This window comes from Myzus persicae, unplaced genomic scaffold, assembly GCF_001856785.1.
Source record: "Myzus persicae strain clone G006 unplaced genomic scaffold, MPER_G0061.0, whole genome shotgun sequence".
NCBI lineage: Eukaryota > Metazoa > Arthropoda > Insecta > Hemiptera > Aphididae > Myzus > Myzus persicae.
The window spans coordinates 232,957-257,252 of record NW_019100548.1 but is presented as its reverse complement, the minus strand read 5'-3'; the positions used below and the strand labels follow the sequence as shown (position 1 = coordinate 257,252).

General features: G+C 28.2%; 1 protein-coding gene across 3 annotated transcripts in view; it reads left to right on the top strand.

Annotated features, from left to right (window-relative positions):
- LOC111032162 (otoferlin-like) overlaps positions 1-24,296 on the top strand; it is a 142,488-nt gene that overhangs the window by 24,371 nt on the left and 93,821 nt on the right. For all 3 annotated transcript variants that reach the window (XM_022312409.1, XM_022312398.1, XM_022312404.1), the window contains exon 2: positions 10,394-10,440. In XM_022312409.1, coding sequence (XP_022168101.1) covers positions 10,394-10,440 — 47 coding nt within the window. The remainder of the gene's footprint in view (positions 1-10,393; positions 10,441-24,296) is intronic.

The window sequence follows — 24,296 nt, the reverse complement described above, 5'->3', positions numbered from 1 at the left end:
GCAAACCACTTCCATCCTCAACAAGCGGAAGTGAAATTTTTTCTATGCTTGATGCCTTTTTCATTGAAAACTCAATACCATGGAACAATTGCATTGACGTGTGCACAGATGGCGCAAAGGCCATGGTAGGTAATGTTGCTGGCGTTGTTGCAAGGATCAAAAAAGTTTCACCAAATTGCACGAGTAGTCATTGTGTATTACATCGACATTCCCTCGCAACGAAAAAAATGCCAGTGTTATTAAAGCAAGTGCTTGACAACGCCGTTAAAATTATTAACCATGTTAAGACACGACCTTTGCAGTGTAGACTGCTCAAAATACTATGTGAAGATATGGGAGCTTTATTCAAGTCATTGTTATTACACACAGAAGTACGGTGGTTGTCGCGAGGTAAAGCATTGTCCCGTTTACTTGAACTTCGAACGGAAGTTTTTTCAATTTTGAAAGACAATAATAGTTTGCTAGCAGATTATTTGAATGACCAGGAATGGTTGTGCAAATTATGTTACTTGGCAGATATTTTTTCAAAAATGAATGAATTTAGCATATCTATCCAAGGAAAACAAAAGACAATATTTGATGCTAATGATAAAATTTTTGCGCTAAAGAAAAAAATAGCATTCTACATTGAAAGCGTCGACAATAAAGACTTGACATGTTTTTCATTGACTTCAAACTTTTTACAAGAAAACGAATTAAAAATAACTGAATCATTCTTAGAAATAATTAAAGAACACCTCAATAATTTACTTCAAAATTTGAATTCATACTTTCCAAAGGATGTTCAAGAATCGATTCGAAAAAACTATGAGTGGATTCTAAATCCATTTTCAGTGACGTCAAAACCAGCAGCTCTCAATGCAGCAGAATACGAGGTTCTTATTGATATGGTTTCGGATAGTTACTATCAGACATCATTTAAAAGCAAACCAATATCTGAATTTTGGGCTCAGTTAGGGAAAGATCATTCAATATTAAGTTCAAAAGCTAAACTGCTTTTACTGCCTTTTGGTACTACGTATCTTTGTGAAACCGCTTTTTCGAGGTATACAGCTACAAAAACCAAATATCGATCACGTTTGGATGCAGAAGACGATATGCGTCTTCAACTGACTTCTGTGATACCGGACATCGACAAACTTAGTAGTAAAAAGCAGGCCCATTGTTCACATTAAGACTCACACAATTAGACGTATAAATGTAACGCTGTATTAATTTTAAATATTTTTTTAACTAGTTTAATTCTAATTTTGTAGATTTCAATAATAAACAATATTTTCTCCAGTTCTTGTAAAACTATTGTTTCCTTTATTCATAAATATAATTTTATTTTGACTCCCGTATGTATACAGTTCGTGTTAATCATGCTTCATAGAACACAGGCAAATGCAAATTAACATTAAATTTTTCTTGGGGCTCCACGAGAAACTTCTCCTTAAAAAAAGGCTCCGAGGCTGAAAAAGTTTGGGAACCGCTGCCTTAGTAAAATACATATATTATTTAATATAATATGCAAATTAATAAACATTTTACTTAAACTGCTAAACTAACTAATTCCATGTAGTCTTTATCTCAGCTTAATGTCAAGTATACTATTTAATGACATAGTTGTGTCTTGTTTGTTTGAATTTTAATACCTATTCCAATAAGATAAGTTTATTAGCATGCTTTCTACGATGGTAATTTGTGATGTGTGTTGAATAACATGCAAAACAAAAACCAGAATTATAATAATGTTATAAATAAAATATAGATAAACTCATATTTATGAGTTGTCTGATTGATCTTTTTGTCTTCTTGGAAGATATCTTGAGATACGAGTGATTTTATCTGGACTTGGAGATTTTTTTCCCAATTTTAAAGTGGAGAGCTCTTTCGGTTTTATTTAGTCTTTGTTTTAAATTGATTTTTTATCCATGTGGATCGGCAAGGATAATCCCGTATCCTCGTGAAGCTGTTTGTTTTACATGAACCAAGGAGATTTTACTGCTATTCTCAAGAATTTTTGGAGAGTTTGTCCTTTTGTGATTTTTATTTGAGACGCATTAGTCCGTACCAATCATTTAATACTAGTAGGTGGGAAGCAGTCTTATTATTGTCGTATTTGGTAATAGAAAATGTTTCATCTGCAGGGCTGAGCTGTGATTTTATAAGGGTGTAGGATTTTCATCCTTGTTTAAATGGTTTGAGTATGTGGATTCTCCAGGTTAACTGTAGGTTAATTTATTTGTATCCCTAAGTATTTCATTGTATTTCGTCCTTAATGTTTCAATAATTTTATTGGTTGTTAATTTGTACTATGTGGTTTGATTTATGTATTTTCTGAAGCTAAATGTCTTTGGTTATTATTTAATGTAAATTTACTATTTGAGAACCACAAAAATGAAGTTTTGTAGATATTTTATTGAAATTTCTACAATTTTGTTTTGTGTTTAAATAAATTATTGTCGTGTAACATTGGCAATTGGAAAATATGTTCTGAAACTGTGGTGTTAGTATGTTTAGACAATATATATTTAATAACTTTAGACCAATGACATTATTGAGGGATACCCGATTCTCATCTGGAAGACACGATTTATAACGATGACAGAAGTGGTGTTATATATGTATGTTGAGAGTTTTAACTTGTAGGGTTCATTGTTTTGATAGAGTCATTCATTGATTATACCACTTTATCACAGTCCTGTGATACATCAAGGAAAGCTCACATTGAAATACATGGTACTGTTCTAGAAGAGTTTAAATCTTAATTAATGGGGTAGGATATTTTAAGGAACGGTTTTACTCTATAATATACTTGCATAAGGCGGTTTGTAAATCGATGAAGGACTTGTTTGGCGAAAACCATAAAATAATCCTATTATAGGTAAGTAATACAAATAATATGAAATGGGTCAACAATATTCACTTCTCGATTTTGACCACGGATAACATTATAAACTGATTTATTTTTTGTCTAAAATAAGTAAACAAGGCCTAGTCGTTGAAAAAAATACTTTTGTATTAAAACAAAATAACTTTAGAAAAACTTAAATACTAATTAAAAACCTTGTAAACATTCATACTTAAAATACCAACCAATATGTTACAAAAGTAATAGTTGTAACGACTATTATTCGTAGTAGCGATATGAAATTAAAATAAAGTATACTTGGTAATGACTAATGCTGTCTCCACTCAGAATCTTTTTTAGATTTTTAATGATTTATCATTTAAATTCAAATTTAACACATCCATTACAGTGATCTATTTAATGATGAGGTACACTCACAACTACAGTATAGCAGGGATATTTTATAGGTATTTAATAATTGGTTTTATTACAGAAAATGATTTATCTTGTTTTATAAAATGGTTCTAACATTTAATTTTACTAACTTAATTTAATATATCATTTCGAATTTCGATTTCCTATAAAAGATACTTATTAGAATTCCTTTCAATAATTTAGTGAATTAGGCACTGTAGTAGGTATTTGTTTTTTATATTTGCCATTTTCTAACTTGTAAAAGTTACTGCTAGGTAAAACAATTTACAGGAGCCAAGAGTAGTACTACAAATTACAATGTATTTAATTTAATGACAAGATTTAAGATTAATGATATGTATATTGTATATCAATTTATACTTAACATGTGTAGAATGTTAAACACTTTTGTTTATTTTCTATTCAGAAATCAATTGAGGTATATATTTATTATTTATTTACTCTTAGGTTGTTTGCATTACTCGGTGTACTTTTCTTTTAACACCAATGTATAAAATAGGAAGAACTACACGAAAAAGCAAGAATTTCACAGCTATCAGTAGGTACAATAAATGAGTAGTATTTTCAATATTCAAATAAAAAGCATGTTGGGAAGTATAGAATTCCTTTCTTCTCGTATCCTCTCAAATCTTTAATTTAATTTACCTTTAACTCACTCTTAGCTATTCCTAACCCTAATTCACCACTGAAATAAACCCGTTCCACTACACTGTATCTCATCAAAAGTATTTCCGACATATACATTTTGACTCCATCAATTCCATACTTTCGTATTGGAAGCGGGTTTTGTTATTTTTAATATATTGGACTTCTATCATAGTTTAATTGTCAAACTGTCATAATCCAGTCCAAGTACAGAATATAGAATTTTTCATAGGTTTATATTTGTTTTTGTTTTTTAGTTAACCCAAGTATTTATGACTATACATGAGTTTTATTATTTTTATAAATACCGAGTGTTTACAAAATATTTAACCAGTACATTTATTTATACCAAGTACGTATATTGTCTTAACATGCAGTTACCTATGTACTCCGTTTTGCTTGGTAATGGTGTTATGAGCGATCAACATGTAGTTCACGAATCTCTAGTGTCGTAAGCGATCTACCATCATTTGTTTGCGATCTACAAGTATTATAGAGCACTGGTGTCGTAAGTGATCTACCAAAAACTACTTAGATAGTAGAATGAAATTAAATTGAAAATACAACCAGCGAGCCACACCAGGCTCCTATATTGTTTATTATATTATAATATCAATATTTTATTTCAAATTCGGTTAGCTGAAAAAATAAATTAAATGAAACCCTTTTTTACTCTTTGATTTTTTCCGAAAGATCTTAAACAAAAATACAATAATATTATGATTTGGACAACTTTTTATAACATTATTGCAAAATATAGATACTTAAAAATTAACCCGCAACGATAATCGTCATTAAACAAATAATATCTAATTATTTGTACACATTTACAATGTATTATTGTTTATTATGATGGAATTCACAAGGTTTTATAACTTAGCATAATGACGTGTTGCACGGCGTATTGTATAGATAAAAGAAGTACAACCGTGAATATAATAATTTATAAATTGTTGAATATTATTGACGTAATGACATAAGCAATTGAGTTTATAGAACCATTCGACATTCACTTATGTGAATTTTTATTATTCGTGGTAAATTCTTAACTCATTACCTTGATGGTAAAATTAGCACTTAGAACCCGTGAACTCAATCGAACTTAGGAGGTGTGTCCAAGTAAAGAAAACAAACTTGTGATGCATTTATTTAGCACTATTTTCATTAAAAGCTGTCCAAATAATACTTATTAATAATAACATTTAATTACATTAGTTGTAAAAATATGTTTCTATTTTTAGAATAACCGTTCTGATTTTGCTTTCTCCTTTGTGAGAAAGTACTCGACATCTTTAAGTGCCCCATACAAAATCGAACATTGTCTTATTTCTATAATTTAGAATATATATTATAACTGTTAATACAACAATGATACCAAATTGTCACTGCAGAATTCATTAAAAGCGCTTTAGTGTTAACTACAAATATATAGTTTAATATTTAAAATATGTTTTATTTAAATATCAAGTAAAAATTATTTAGCAATTGTTTTTCATGTTTAATTATGTTTTGTAAATTTAAATAATATGTTTCTAAGACTTAAGCATATTTAAATATTTAATACTAACATATTTTTAGTTCTTTAGAGTAAGGTATGGGTATAAATAATAGTTTTTGATTTACTAAAAGGTAATACAATTTAAAACTGAATAATTGTGTTAAAACTGTATATCATGTATACAGGGTAATCCATTGAAGAGGGTGCTCTAATGTTTGAATTTTTTTTTTCTAAACATTTAGATTTATGCTTTTCTAAAACTGTATAATATTTAAATTTTTTTCACCCTTATAATTATTGGTGAAACTAGTGTGAAATTTTGATTTTCAAATGAAAACCTATAATGAAAAGGTCATAAGTTGATAAAACTATTTTTTTTTTTTATGAATTTTCGTATTAAAATTTTATTTCGTGTTATTTGGTTTGCAAGATGCAGTTCTTCAAAGTTTGGTGGTTTAAGGAGCTGTGCTACAAATATCTAGTTATCCAAACATCCAGTTTTTTAGCAACCATTCTTCGTAATTCAGTATGTCTAATTAGTCGATAGGATAATAAATGTGTTCGGTGCAAAGTACAATTAATAGTTATCACTTATTAATTGTTATCTTGGGTTGAAAGGTATCAAATCCATCACTTACAGCTCCTGGTCTCTACAAATGAATAAATAGTATAATTAACACCTCCTTAAACCACTAAACTTTGAGGACATGTATCTAGCTAACGAAATAACGAAAAATAAAAATTTTAATGCTAATATTCATAAATAAATTGGTTTTATTAATTTATGGCCTTTTTATCACACGATCCAATTTGAAAATAAAAAGTTTACAGTGGTTTCACCGATAAATATAAGGGTGAAAAAAATTTAAATATTGTACAATTTTAGAAAAGCTTGAATCTATAAAATTAAAAAAAAAAATTTTTAAAAGTTAATTACTTTTTGAGATAATTAGTGTACCTACCCTCTTAAATGGATCACTCTGTATATATATCCAGATAACATATTAAACTAAACTATGTAACATTTTGATTGAACAAAAATCTCTTATTTGCCAAAAATGACTGAACATATTTTCTGTGTTTATATTTAGTTTCGATTTAACAACACTATGCTAGAAATTCAGTATACTTTTTACTTTTTAGTGTTAATTTCCCTTCTTCTCAGATATAATATTATACATTTTCTGACATAAAAAATAAACGACATTTCTCCGTACAACAAATGATATTTTGTGAGTACATTTTTTCGCTTCATAGATGTTCACATTTGCAAACAAACACATATTACATATTTATTCACTGGAGCGTGTATCATCCAATGATTTTTTTATACCAGTTATAACTACATGAAAAGCGGTAGCTTGAACATTTTAAGCAAGGGAAAATTCTGCACATTAATTGTACATAAAAATGACTTTAATCATTAAGAGCGAAAATTAGAACTATAAAATAGTAAAATTAAATATAAAAAAGTTTATGTCTCAACATTTTAAGCATTTTATGTGAAACAAATTTGAATTAAAAAAAAAAAAAGATGAGCCTAACTAACTATAAATTATTAATAATTAATATAAGCATAATTATCATGTACGTTGTAAGCTCTATCACGAAGATTGTATCAATCAAAAGTCCGAAAATATAAAATTTAGTTTTTGTAAACTATACAAATACAAGGGGAATTTAGTAAATAAAGATTAATTTAATTAAAATATTTTTATTATTTAGATAATTCTCGCAACTGTGGCTATTTGATTTTAAATTAAACAATATTATTATTATCATTAGTATATCTATTGTTTGTATTACTATTACGGTTATTATTACTATATAGTTTTTTTACTTTCTTCCATTGTTATTATTATTAGTTTTTATTTTTTTTAGCATGAAAATAAACTTATTATATTTTATTATAATATGTTAAGTATTTTTTTTCATCTTAATTTCTGTCATTATTATTAATATTAAGTTAATAATATTCGTAATAGATTATTTAAAATAAAATAATAAAATGATTCTTCTTCTTTTCAATTAAATTATTATTTATCCATCTCTCCCTTAGACAATTTTGGTCTACGATGTCGAAACGTATCTTAGATTCGACCCACCATAAAAAAACATTGAGAACTCCTGGATTAATTTATTGATCTTTGAATTTTAAAGTTATATTATGTTAAAAGAAGGTGGAAAATATAAGTGAAATATAAAATGTTAGGGTTTCAAATAAGTTCTTACTTTTAGGAATACTAAGTATTCAATGTTAAAATAAAAACCACTACTAACAATACCGTATATAGTATATACACAATACAGAAATAATAATAAAAAACATATACGTACCAAAGTGTTTGCTTAGTAAATAAAATCGGCAATAGTAATATTAAATTGTCAAAATGTGATATAATATATAATACCTGAATGCGTTTCATTTTTGTATGCTAATAAATTGACAATTTAAGAACAAATCCTATGGTAGTGTACATTTTAGACCCTTAAATTTTGTTTCGTCAGATGACACAGCTTATTATTATGATTAGTTCCCATACCATAATCGTTCGTTTAATATATGTTTAACAGATTATTATTACGGTAAAATGTTACAAGTGAATCGGTAATTTACCACAATTCAAAATTTCAAATGTTTATGGTACCTATTTGAAATGTGTATTTCATATTTCATTTTATACATTTAATAATTTATATATTAGGCAGAAAATAAAATTAACTTACATAGTAAGGCTGGTACAGACTGGAGCATTTAGGTGTGACGTCGTAACGTAACAGAGTTAGTGCTCGTTTGTTTGTTATAATATTTTGAAAAAAGTTCATATAACAAAAAAAAAAAATTAGTAGGTAGATAAGTTTATTTTTAATTAGTTATTGTAGAATTGAAAGGAAAAACCGACCACGAAAATAACAATTAAAAAAACGTAATTGGTATTCTATATACTTCTTTTTTTCTTCTTCTTTAGCAGCTTAAAGGTCCATTCCGAGCCTGCGCTTCCACTGGTACTCTATATAGTATATACAAAATACTCAAATAGTTTCAAAGATATCCATTTGATAGTTTTGAACAACTGATGTTTTTTAAAAAAATATTTACCTAATATTTTGAATTTTCAATAAGATTTTAATAAATTATGTTTATGATATGTGTACTTTATTTAATCAGTGTCTTAACTGTATATTGTATAATGTTTCTTCGAAACTTCATTGAATGGGTATGAAGTTCTACAGAATTCAATAGGGTTGATGTCTTCTTGTTATCTCTCCGGTAAATTACCTAACTACGTATATAACTAAGTATCTGGAGCTTAAAAAAAATAATCTAAGAAGTACCACAAGTGTAAACTCCAATCTCCTCAGTCATCAATGCGTCTCATAACTCGATGCAGATTTTTATTCTATACATTTTGACTTTTATGATTAAATAATAATAATAAAATACAGTATTTACTGACACACACCCTTTATATAATAAATCTTATCGACCGACCAATATTTATTGAAATGTACATACCTATATATTGCTGTTACAAACAGACTATTCCAGTGTGAAATATAATTGTTACAAAATCAGTTCAATAGCGTTTATCGGAACCAGGTTTACCGATTACTTCAGTTGTGGTTTGTATCACAAACTATAATTGAACCTTAGTAGATTGAAGATTATAATAATACGGTCACGATCAAAAACAATCAAACGGTAGTACGACGAAAAATAACACAGAGGGAAACGACGTATTTTCATATAATTTAAATCTTAGTATTAATGTATGCCTGTACTTGAGTTTCTGTTTTTGTTTTCAAACAAAACATTTGAAAATTAATAAGTTTCTTTGAAGAAAAAAAAAAATTTAATAAAACCGTTGAATTCGTACTTTTACGTACTTTTCTTTTTAATATACTATTTCAACGTTGAAGTTGTTTTCTGTGCAGACTCAAGTCTTTATTTATTATCTGAAATTGAGCAATTAACACCCTTAAAAAATAAATGTCACTTAAATATTTTTACATTTCTTCAGTTTCAACAAAATATGCATTTTTACGATAACTGCAAAACTGTTGATATAAATTATATATTTATAAGTATATCTATATTATTAAGTTAATATATAAATACAATAATATGCATTATACATATTTTATAGGTTATTTTATAAATTAAACCTCCGAAATAGGAGCTCGAAATAGTTAGGTATTTACCAAAATTTCGTTTTGTTCTATAATAATATTATAATTACAAATTCTTAATGTATTATTAATATAATTAATCATATTTAATAAAATATGTACTGTTACTAGTTTATTACTTCTTTATTTGTTATATAATTGACTCGTATGCGTTTATTTTCAAACTACTGTTTTAAAATTGATTTTAACTGTACTTTATTGTATTAAAACGTTTGCAAATGTACTGGATGGCATAACATTTAAACATCAAACAAATTCTATAGTTAACGACTTTTTGGAAACGTCAGAGAGTTATTAAGTATTTACGAATTTGATTCTCATATACTTAAATAGGTTTATTACGTTGCTGCAAGAAATTGGTGAATCTTTGACAAAATATTTGATTACCGAAAACCATTTAAACTCAATTAAATGTAATGACTTACAGTCTACCTATGGCATCGACACCTAAGTATATTAATAATTATTAGAAATAGCTACTTTTTAAACATGTTATTATTTATAATGATTAAATATTTGTTTGATTATTAATATAACCGGTAGGTATTAAACTATCTCGAGTGAAAGTAAAAAAATGTTAGCATAATCTCATGTAAATTTATATTATTAAATCAAAATTGGATTGTTGAGGGAGTTTTTGCATAAGACAAGGCAAATTTGTACTTACGCCGGAGATAAAATATCTATTTTGAATACATTTGATTTTTATAAAATATGCTATATATTTAACACATTTTAACATATCAATTTAAACTCTTTAGTAATTTTACGTATTTGTTTGTCCATAGGTATTGAGCAGCATTCAGAAATTATTGACTCTACATTAGTGAATCAAGTGAGTATCTATTTAATACTACTGTTTAACAAAATTAATTGCTAATGATTTCCAAATGTATTTATATTATCCGATAAATAATAGCGATGCAATAAAGTAAAGTCATTTATTAACATTTACTCATATTTACACAACGTCAGAAGAAAGAGACGTAATTCAATTTTAGTTTTTGGAAGGTAACTATATAACTCGGAACTTGTACTTAAATTAAATTCTCATGCACTTAGATCAAAAAGAGTGCCATTACACATAAAACCCAAGTCGGAATGTTCTAGTTCTCCTTTGGGCATTATAAAGGTTGCGTTTGCTTTTAAAAGCTCTTTATAGTATATAACTTAGGTACCTAAAAAAAAAAAAAACTTTAAATGCAAGTGTCATGTAATGTAAATAAACTTTATGTAATTATAAACGAAAAAACTTGTTATTTATTATTGTATTTAAAGTTTTGATGAGTTTATTTTCTGTGTAACCTTCGATAGTAAGATATTATTTAGTTTGACTTATTTGTTAAAACCATTAATTTGTCAACGTATGCGATAACGCCTTGTTCGTTAAGGTTTCAAGATGTATTATTTATTATTATGAATTATGACAAAAGCCATCGTAACGTTTATTCATTATATAACAGATGCTTTCCCATTGTTGTATCGCTCGTATAACAATTAACTCAGCTCAAATGGTAGTATTTATGACTTAATGAGTTTATTAATTTTGATGCCATTTTTAACGGAGTATAAAAATTGGTAAAAATCTTAGTTATTTCAAAGAACATAATCTACCAAAAACACATAAGCCAATTTAGAAAAAATTTAAAATATATGATGGTCTTGTTTTAATTAATAATTTCACATATGATGATTGGTTATTTATTTCAAATCCAATGTCAGAAAGTATAAAATAATCTCAGCACAGGATTTTTGAAACTTTTTTTTTTAATACGAATAAGTGCATTTACTTAAATTTTTATACTCACAATACCTATTTGTGGGAAATTGTCTTAATAGTTGTTTATGGGGAGAAAAGTGGTCCTTTGTCAACAGTAATTGGATTTTCCACTATTTTGTACCATATTATTATTAGCTCAAATTTAAATAGCTATAAATATTTATACTCATAATATCAGATATTAAATATTAGACTATTGTACTTACGTCAAAATGTCAATGAAATATTAATTTAGTAATTTAATTTGAAAATATTTAAAAATATTGCTACTATATAAACAATTAATTTTTTAACATCTACCTTATAGAAATATAATTGAAAAATAATTTATATAGTCGTTTCTTTTTAAATCTACGATGTAGTTATTCGTTAACGTAAACATCAATATATAATCAGGATGATTTATCAAGCATTATTCATGATTCATTGACTCCTAGAGATTTTTCAATCCTTGAGTAGTATAAAAAAGGATCGGGCATGCTTGGAGAATCACTCTGTATATATTAAAGTGCTGTTTTTTCTAGTATCGGACGAAAATACCTTTCATAGTATTCATAATTTAGGACGAATATGGGAGCACTAAGTCAAACTTTGTAAGGTATATTTTTTGGAAATCATTAGCTGATGGCTAGTGCTTTAGGTTTATTATCAGGAGATTTTCGGTTGTTATTATCTATAATTCACTGAGGTACGCCACTGATGATGAATTGAATGCAGGCCTAAAGTAATCCTACTTTTGGAGGATCGTCAGAGGCAAAAAAACTGTACGGTGAGTATAAAGCGTATGGATTAATAACGAAAAAAAAAAACTCGTATTCGGTTGTGATGTGAGTCAGTCACTTGGGATGTGCCGATTATGTGAGCGAGATGGTATGGTTTAATGTATCAGCCACGTAGTAGCACATAATTTATTTTTCACGACATTTTAACAACGAAAGATTATGTAGGTAGTCCTTTAAAAAAATATTGTTTGTTTCAGTAAAACCATACATTAAACAGAGTGATCGCTGCAGTGAATACATTAATTTTATTTATTTAGATGTTTATTTAATTATTCAGAACGAGCAATGTAAATATATGGGACATATTATTATATAGATACTAAATGTATACCGAAAAAAAATAATCAAAATATTACTAATTTTATACACAATATTTTTTATGCATGGCATTATGAATGAATTTTTTTTTCGATTCAATATTTTTTCGTTATCAACATTTTGGCCTCTCTGCAGTTCCAAAGCGTATCACATTATTCTGAAACATAATGATAATAATATACAAAATATCGAATATCGAACCAATTCGCTTATAGCTATACAGGTATAGTTTATTATCATAGAACTTTAAGCACTCCGAGTTCGTAGGTAGAAATGGACGGAATTGCAATAAAACTTCATAGCATATAAAATTATGCAACTGACTTCGGGTTTGGGAGGTTGTCTTATTTTTACGCCATACAAATAAAATATACAAAATAAAAAAAATAATATGCAATAATGTAATACTTGTACAGTATCGACCGAGAAAATGATGAGCATTACCTGCATAATAATACAATATAGCACGTCAAAATAGTATTAGTGGTATCCCTGCAGAACATAATAAATATTATATTATAATACGTAATATTATTATGCCATTATTATGACGTATATTATGTGTGACAATCCGACCGAGAGTCGCGAGTTTTTAAAAGGTATTCCATGTCTTCCGCGTTAATAAGCAACAACACTGTTAGTGCTGAAAAGCGAAAAAAAAAGGTTGATACCTCGTTTGGTATATACCTAGCTGCAATATGCGGTCATGTCGAACGGTAGGTAACGCCCGTGTCCGGTGTGGCTGAGATCCCATACATACATATGATGATAAATCGAATAGTGAAAAATTACGTCATCTGTTCGAAAACTCACTGAGTCCTGCAGTTGTGTTGGAAAATCGAAACGCACGATAAATTATTATTACAAATCATCAGTTACGGTGTAAACTTAAAATCCCATCACTTCCGAGTATTGTTCAAACCAACCGCGGAAGCAAAACCCACCACGTTGACGTTTTTAATCTATTATTATTATTATTATTGTTATTTTTCCTAGAACGACTTCGGAAAATTCATTCAGCTGCTGCTGAAAATTCGAGACTTGTACGACGCGCATTAAATATTAATTATTCAGACCGTTTACGATTGTTTCACTCGAATACGGATTATAATAATAATATCTATAGCTAAAATTCTAAATGTCACGTTTTATCATGTTTCGAGGGGAACGTGCAACTTATACAGCATTAATGGTAACGTTTGAAATGTAGGGCGTATATATTTAGGATCTTTTTAATGTTGAAAATAATTCTCGCTGATAATAATAATATTGTCTAAACATGTGGATTTGCATTATTAAAAGTTAGTTACACATTTTTCTATTGAGATATTCACATCATTTCACACCTAATCTATTTCTCTGCATATCTTCCCAGTTGCTAACGAAACCTGTTTGTTTCTACCAACTCGAGAATTTTACATTTATAGTGTTTTGAACAAGTATATTGAACATAATTCAAACAAATGTGCTTGTAAAAACTCATTTTAACAATATTTTGTATTTAACATCGAATTTTAATAAAGATTAATGATTAAATACTCCAATAAATTAAAATGAATAATTTGGAATAATTATGTTTAAATACTTGTATAGCGTTACCAACAAATGTTACCATACATTTTGTCAAGTATTATTGTGCAGTATTCACAGTGTAATAAAAGCAGTCTACATTATGTTAAAACAATAAAAAAACTGAATTAAAATACCTACGGTTCACATTTTGGAACATCTGAAACTAATTATGTTTATTATACACAATGTTCACATTTAGTATTATAAACCGCCATGAAAAAAATTAATTTGTATAAAAATGTACATTTTCAACTTTTTAACTAGAATTTAAAATTGTTTTTCAAAAAATTAACTGTATGATATTTTTATTTAATTTTTTACATTAAAGGTATGGTTAAAAAAATTATATTTTTATACTTATTTTCCATTCTTGTTAGTTATTACCGGGGTTCATGACTAAGCACCTAAAATCATTAAAATAAAAGCACTTAGAAACTTAATTATAAGTAGTAAAAACATTAAAATAATAATAATAAAAAGGATATTAAAAACAGTACCCAGCTCAAATTGAAAAAAATAGCAAAAATTGGGTATTTCTCAAAAACATTGATATTTTTCCTCTTTTACTAAAATATAATATTAGGTATTTGTCCTAGTGGTGAGTTTATTTTTATTAAGCTGTCTATAAAAAAAAAATTGTTTTTGTTAATGACTATCTACTATTTCGTCTCAATATTTATAAATGAAAAAAAACTAGTGGAGTCATTAAAATAAACACCAAAATTAGTAAAAAAAGTTGTAGCTTGACATGAATGCACTCCATCGCACTATGGTAGATTTTATCTCAAGCCAAAAAAATTAGCAAACACTTTAAATCCCGAGTCCCAGTTATTAATTATTATTAATTGATTATCGAATAATCGAATAAAATATTTGATGCTATTAATCAATGTCTAGTTGATCCATATCCATTAAACATTTGATCTCCTTAAAATTTACTATACGCCAAATTTAAAATTCTTAAATGCAAAATAGATTAACTTTTAATTTTGTTTGTAGTGCCAATCAAATATTAGTTTATAAGTGTTTGAATAAGACATGTTTATTATTAACTCAGGTATGCTAAATATTCAAAATAAATTATATTATGAGTACGAAATGTGTAAAAAATTTACTTTTCAATCAACCTAAGCAATTGACTACTAGTTAAAATAACTTAAGACTATACCTATACATAGAACAGTTATTAGGAAGTTCTTGCCATTAATGGTTTATCCCTAGTTTGTGTTCTTTTTAATAAGGTTAATTAAGACAACTAGCAGATGCACTGTAATCTATTGTTGATTGATTAGAAATAATTACTCATTGTAACTTGTAAGTATTAGAAGTAATAAGTTTATGGTAATATGGTTCCATATATTTTATTCGATTACAAAGTGTCGATTTAATGTTAAACATAATATTATCTTCAGCACGCTTATATTATTGTATAAAACCTTTTCATAATTTTATGTTTGCATAATGTAATCTAATAATATTGTATGCGATCAATTTAAATACACAATAGGGCACAGTTAACTCGATCAGAAGACGTTTGTATGGTTTATCACAAAACGATTTAAAGAAAACACAATCGTTTACTTTTTTACGATATTCAAACCTTTATTTAAAAAAATGAACTGAAATACTAAATGAATATTTACTTTCTTTAATGAAAAACTAATCATCAACACTGAATTCCAGCTATCCTGAACTCGTTATTAACTGACATCAGGTACCTACAAATATACAATATTAAAAAAAAAAAACAATCAATATTCATGATTATATTTCAATTAGGTACTCGACGTTCGGATTATAGATGTTATATTAATAATGTAGTAAATATTATTATAATTTAATAGTAATTATATAATGATAAAACATATGTATGGTGTTATAGGAAAACCCTCCATGAATAATTATTCTAGTATACTTTATTTAGTTTATATGCAAGCGAATTTGAAAAAAGAACATGTCATTACATGAAATCCAGTAATTAGTGTATAGAGCAGTATTGTTTCAAAAAAAGGTGCCTCGAGGATTCGAACTTTTTTATTTTGACACGCAAAGATAATATAAAATAATAATTATTTCTCGAGAATAAGTAATAAAGCTGAGTAGAAATAAAATAACAATTAAGAAAAAAAAAAAAAGCAGTACAAGTTTTATTCCAGTATTTTATTGTAAATAGTTCGAAATGTTCGTTTGGCCAGGTATGTTACGACGTCTACTTTTTATCGAGAAGCACAAAATATAATAATTGTTAGTAAACTGAAATACTTTATGAACTAAAAGTATGCTTGCTATTTCGTGTACTTAATATAATTTTTTTTATGAAGTAGGTACCTATATAAAACCATATGCAAATAATAGAAGAAATAATAAATGGACAAGCGTAAGTTCAGCGAATAACGACACAAAACGTACATGTTACAAATGCTAACCAATTTCCAATATCTCTGTCCTTTTTCAATAATTCGTTCGTTTGTTCGTCTCGCGTGCAACTCGTATCGACGACGATATACAATCTCTTTGATGTCCTCTATCGAAAACGTAGTCCATATTGTATAATATGTAATATAGTCGACACACAGACGTATGAACACTGCAAATCGATGCGTTCTTTATTTTATTTTTTATATATATATATTTTTTTTTAGTTTAGTGCATTTTCTAGAAACACATATAACAAAATACAAAATGGCTCGTCCTTTCACGCGTGAAAATAAACTCGCGATGTTATTTTCATAATATTTTGTGTTTCGACACGATAAAAAGTTTACAGGGAGACTACTATGAGGTAAACTCTCATCGAAAACCATATTTCAAACGCACTGTATATTTCTGTGTGATTCGTATACACGACACAATAATTCAAGCAAAGTTATTGTCTCGAAATGCATAAAATTGTCTACATGCCTAGCGTATTAATTAATTCTGTGCCCCAAATATTTTGGATTACCGGAATTCTATAGTTACTTTGAGCTAGTGTATTTTTGATGATTATTTAAAAACGCATACATTTAGTGTGCCATGAAAAAAGATAGTTTGATAAAATAAAAAAATAGAGTACCTATTTGTAAAATTTAAATTGTGTACGTGTAATGTTAACATTTGTCTATCAGTTTTTAATGTTAGCATTATTTATATAATATAAATTGATAATCTGGATAAATATATAGGTTGTTACTTGAAATGCTATCTAGAGTAACCAAAAGTAATGTCTAACTATTTTCTATACTAATTTGTCTTTAATATAAGTTAAATTAGGTAACAAAAAAAAAAAAAAATCAAATCACATTGAAATAATATTAACGACACTTGACTACAATAATATAAACAATAATCAATAAAATTAGGAATGTTTGGGTGAACCACGGGTCTTCGTTGGCTAGCTTTATCATCTTGCACACACAACTGTTTTTTTAGATATTAATTATTTTGTATAAATTGATCTTGAAATAATACCACCGAACATCATCGATCGACATGATTGATTCGTGCTCAAAACAATACCTATAACTTATAAGTAGGTATACCAAATTTATCGTTCGGTGTTTATTGCCGGGTTCCGCGGAAAACGACAACAACGTTACATAGCACTCATTATAAATTCAATTTTGGAGTTCGGCACACAGGCGTTGACGGTCCGAACCGATGACAGTAATTACTGTTGAAATACATAATATGTATAAAATATTATTTTGTGGGAAACCAACACGTAAATTTGGTCCGTGCCCTGCTACAGATATGACATTATTACGATTATTATTTTATTAATACGGGGGCGTAAAGTAATATAGAATATGGAGTAGGACTTATTGCGAATCTCGAGCGGTGGCTGCGGCGGAGGGAGAGGCGGAGAATTCGTCAAATATCAGCCGAATTTTGGGCGAATATAATATATCATCGTATAATATGATATCGGGTTCCCAGTCTCGCCACGAGTGTGCACTGGTGCCAAGAACTTATCTGTTTATCGCAATTTCTCTTAACCCGCGACTACTTCAGACGAACTTCGGTCGCGGTATAATGCACGTACACCGGGATGTATTATTGTATTATACATTATATTATTATTCACAAACGTATTGATTTAGGACGTAACCCGAAACCCTAACCTCATTCAAAGTCAACAATGCACGTCACGTCGTCGTAGGATATTACCATCGAATTACGAGGCCTATATACATATTGTAGTACACGACATATATCTTATTAAGATGTAGGTCTCAGGTATCACAAAACAGTAACTTTCCTGGTAATACTAATGTATTTTGAAAGTATATTTTCTGTTGTCTTGTTATAGTTTTTTAAGATTTTTATAAACGACAACTGACGTGTAGTCACGTTGTAGACTCCGAGCAATGGATATGGCCATATGGGCATGAGTATAATACCTAGCTGGTATGTGTTTTTCTTTTGTCTGAAGTCACTTTTTATTGTGAAAAAAATTCCAGCATCTTTATTTGGGGGAGTTTTCTAATAACAAATTGGATATAGTTGGTGTTTTGGAAAGTAAAAATAATTAGTATTTTTATCAACAATTAGGAAAACTAATACAAATATAAAATGAAAAATGAAACATACATTTTTGATAAGAACTAAGAACTCACCGTAAATAACTACATTTTTCAAGTATTTACATAACTACATTATTGTTAAGCTACTTATAACACGTCACCGCGATCGAATTTACACTGTTCTGCTTATTACGTTAAAAGTTAAAACAGTAGACATTTAGAGAGGTATTTAAACAAAACTGAACTATATTTTTGTAAAATATGACCCACTCGAGCTTGAAATTTTCAACCTTACCGACGTATATTATTAGTTACTTACTGTAAAAAATGTCATTTTTAAAGTATTTAGAAACTAAATAATGTTAAGCAAGCTATAACACGTCACCACGTTTCTATATTCACTCTGTTCTGCTTATTACGTCAAAAGTTAAGACAGTACATTATTTTGCATCGATTTCGAGAATTCGCATTGTGTTTTTTAATGAGCACATCAAAAGAATGTCTATGGCCTTTATAGCGGGCAATTTAGCCCAAACACAATATTATATCCTTCTGCTCTTGATGTTATCTTTGAAAACGTTTGTGTCACAGCACATATTATTTTATATTCCCTAAACTCTCCTGCGACAATATAAGAAACGTTGTTTTTATACAATATTGTGGTCATTAAACGAAAACATTATCTGCGTACACCTGTTGTAATTCATGTGCTTTTATTTTTTACGGGTTGTTCATTTACAACTGAGATGACGTCCATATTATATTATTATTATACAATTTACTTTTACTTTAGCACGATGCTTATTTTTTTTAGCTATACTTTCATTATACTGTTAATTGTTATGGAACCTACATTGTTGTGTCCTTAGGAAATAGTACTTGTACGTATACATTTGACAAGTATTTATAATGAACAAAATAATATATTATGTTCTCCACTGTATTGCTTAGTTTTTTTTTATTAAAAAAAGGTCTTTTATACCCGTAGAATATTATTACCTAGTGAAAGTTCAAGCAAAAAAAATTATCAACCTGTTCAGCTGTGTACCAAAAATGTTTTAATATGTACATTAGAAAAATTATAGAAATTATATTAATTGTAATTCAAATATGTACCTGTCTATATAATTACAGATATTCTTTTAATTTTTCTTTCCTAAAGTAAATTAGGTTGACTCTATTTAAAATTATAAGATATGCTGTTAAAGTTACATCATGAAAACAAGAACTTATTTTTTGGTTAGGAAATTAAAAAACTATAATATTATAATATTATATAAAAAAAAACGATTCATACTTATCTATTTTCGATATTTATTCATCCATTGTTGTTTATCTTCCAAAAATCGTTTGATATTTTTTGAGTTACTAAATATATTGTTTAATATTTTAATAACACAATTAAATACTATTTATACTTGGAGGTGTATGGATATTGGAGACCATATGAAGTTAACACGCTTATTGAATATTCAATTTTTAAAACTGTAGTTTTATAAAATTAAGTTTTCATTATGTTAAATTTTTTTTAACTTATAAAAGTATCAAGTAGGTATTTAGAAATGATTTTATTTTTATTTATTTTTATACGTATTTTACTGTACTTGTCGGCGAATCTGGATGTAGACGAATTGTGTGTCGTCGAACATTTTAATTTATATAGCATATGATACTAAGGATATTAAACATTTTGATAGCTTTATAAAGTATTTGCATAAACGTACGACCCCATATGACGCGAAGTGCCTATATTGGCAATTGTTGTGTTATGTTAAATGACTCGATAAATTTCCTAAGCGAGTGAACATATTATATTAGTATAATGATATAGTATAAGTGAAACATTTTTCCTAAAATTAAACTAATATTGTAATGTTGTGTCATTAATACTACACTCAAAATTATTAACGATTAACATAAAAATTAATGTCATGAGAACACGAATATAGGATACTTATTAACATTTGTATATTCATTTCATCTTGCTCAATTTGTTCATAGTATTTTATAATTAATATTCTCTGTACACAATGTATACAGTATTCACAATGTACATTTATTTATAACAACGTCAATATGTTTAATGCGTTGGACCCTTCGTGTAATATTAACGGTATCGCTTTCTCTGTGGGTTGTCAGACATAACGATCATTCTGATTGGTCAATTAGTAGTACCATTAAAATGGTTAATAGACACACTCGTTTATGGTTGCAAGCTCACGCACACCTTCAAACCTGCCTCGTTATTAAATTTAACGGTACATATTACGATAAAAGTCTAAATGAAAATATAAATGTGTTGTTGTTACTGAAAATTTATTTTGTCATACATATAACTACTTATATCAGAAAGTGAGGAACTTTTTACACAGACAGCTGCGGCTCAACGATTAAGATATTTCACAATATTATGTCAACAGTTATGCCATATAATATGATAATAGTATAAAATAAAAGACTTCAAATCAAAGCTTTTATTGGTATTAGGCTCAAGTATATTATAATATAATATTATTTATTATACAATTATAAATGGTCACAAATGGATAATATAATAATATTATAATTTGGTATGCATATTAATAATGGGTGATAATTTAATACAATTCTTGACAATACTTACTCCAGATTTTATAATACTTGTCTTGAAGCTTAAAAATAAATATTATTTCCAGACTTCTTACCGGTGAAAGTTGTATACCGAACGTAAATTCTAAAATTTTAAATTATTTCATCATCCAAAGAAGCATTTTATATAATATAATATTATATTATACCCGGATACCAGAGAGGAAAGAATAATAGGAACATCTGGGATTACATTTAATTTATTCGGCCGAATTACTTCAATCCTGAAATTTACGCGTCCATCACTCTTATCTGTTTAGGTGCTGTGCTCTTTCAGACAAAAAAAATATGGATTATGTTCGTCATCCATCATGATGCCATCACAAATCTCTGTTTACCGGTTAAAAATCTTCGTATTCCTGGGCAATTATACATTACAGAGTATTGATAGTAATCATGCTACAATACTACGAATTATAGTACCTATCATTGAAGAGATTATTCTGGTATAATTTAGTAGTTGGTAGTTTACTCCAAATAATAATGTTATCTAGCTAAAATTGAACCATTTGAATTAATAAGAATCTAAAACAAACGCAATACTATTTCGATTTAATTTGTGTAAAAAAATAATAGGTAAATGTGTTGCTTTTGTGACAGATTAAAAAATTGTAATTATATTATTTTTCTTATGCACACTAGGATATGATTGTAATCAATATGTTTTCACACAAGTTTCAATACACATTTTTGGCGAATGTATAAAACTAATTTTTATCGTATACGTATGTATAGTTACTGTTTTCATACAGATATTTAAAAATGGTTTTTATTTTTATTGCTCGGGGGTCTGCCCCCTGCTCGCATCTCTCATCAACCCTCTCGGGGCTGAGTGCAGTTCAATTATTATATAAACATGTATATTTTGTTTAAAACGTTCATTGATCACCATTCAATATAAATTTCAATTGTTGTGGATACGTATCATGTTCAGGGAGTTAAACTTTTCGTGGCGGCAGGAAGTTTTTCCAGATCTCCAATTTTTTTTTTTTATAAAAGACAAAGTATAACAATATAAATTTACATTTGTCTGTCATATTACCGATATCTTATGTTATATTTAGGCTTATCTGTTTGTTCTTTCTCTAATTTGTTTTGGTTTCTTTGATTTCATATCTAGATACTCTTTGTGTTTTTGTTTGTTCTTTTTTTATATTTTTTACATGTTGTGCTTTTTTCTGAAGTAACGCACGCACTTCGTCTGATATCTGAAGTATCCTTTCTATTCATCTTAAAATGTACAAAAGAACTCTTATATTGGTTGCTATGGTAATTATTCGACGGAAATGTTTTTCAAAACTTTTTTGTATAATATTGAAAGATTCTTCTTTTAATCTTATTATTTTGCCTTTTTTGAACCAAAAAAAACTTGTTGCTTTAAATTTTAATATAATATGATTGATTCACACATGTATGTATTGTATATATAAAAGGGGATGCACCAAGTTTTTTTTTCATTTAATAATAGATATTTATTCTAATTTTAATTTTTAAGTAGGTACCTACCCTATTTTAACTAGATATGAACATATTTTAAATGCTTGTGATATTCTGTATGACTGTACTAGGTACTTAACGAGTGTTCTGTAGCGATACAAACTTCTATAATCTATTTTTTTTAATGAGAATCACTCCTTGCCTTTTTACCGTGAAATGTTCTGTGGACATTATTTAAAAAAATTGTTATGTACAAAATTCAAACAAGTATTTTTTCTGTTATTTAAATGTTTATACTAAGAATAAAAGTCCAAAAATGGTGTTTTAAAAATATAAAATAAATTTAATATTGGAAATTTTTTTATGTGTTCATTATACTTGGATCATTTTTTAAAACTATCAATGTTGATGGATTAATTACTAACATTTTTAAGTCACCATTATAATTCTCACATGTTCCATTCTTGGTCTAAAAGTTGAACTGTACAAAAACTAATCGTTTGCATTTTTATTTTAATGTCATAATTTTTAAAAAAATTATCCGCTTAATAATTTACAGTCGAAAAGTGGGGTTCACATTTGAAAAATTGAAGCTGTATCTCATCAAAATATTTCTTGCGTATAAAAAACCTTACAAACTTTAAGATATGAGCTTAAAGTGTGTAAAAAAGTGTGTATTGAAAAAATTATAAAATTTTGAATGACTGCGTTATTGAAGAACAAGTGAACGAACATACCTGATGAATCACCTTGTATATATTAAATAGCATGCACGGTGATAATTTTTATTATTTTCAAGCGGAATCTCAAAAAAAAAAAAGTGTAACACTCCCAACGTTGTATCGTTTGGGGGGGGAGGTTGCTGACCGAGCCTGTTACAGTACGGACGTGCGTCTTACAGGGACCATAATAATAATTAATAATAAATGAATATAATATAAGTACTTAATTTTCGACGTTAAATATTCGGCGGTACTAATCGTTTTTTTCCGGACACGCGCACCGCAGTCTATCTAACCGTTGACGATTAATAACAATAATACCCGAAACGCCTGACCGTCGTCGTCGGCCACAACTCCTACCCCGTACTCGTAATATCTACGGACATACGGTATTATTGTAGGGGGTGATAATAACAATATATCAATATCATTACACACAAAGCGGGGATAATTAATAACGCGGAACGATTACGGACGGCAATATCGCAACTACTACAACACTCGAGCACAAACAATAACAATGTAATGCGCACACGATAATAGCGCACACTGTTCAGGTGCACATATCGAAGGTGCAGGACGTTCAGGTATACGCGGTGCGGTATCGGCGGTTACGGAGCATTATGTATTGTTATTGTTAGGTATAACCGTGCATTACGTACTTCGGTGTATATATAGTATTTATAACCGCGCGTGTGATGTCGTATTATTTATTCGTATTATTTGCGAGTGCGTTAAACAATAATATTAATCCGGCGATCGTAATGTGCCGTCGCTGTTTACCGTCCGCTACCCGGAATATGTGCATAGGTACGTGTCGAGACGGCGGAATAAATATTGTCCTATTCCGCGATCGATTTCCGCGCGCGCAACCCGTCGCGAGCACACACACGCACGCACACACGCACGCACACACGCACACACACACACACACACACACACACACA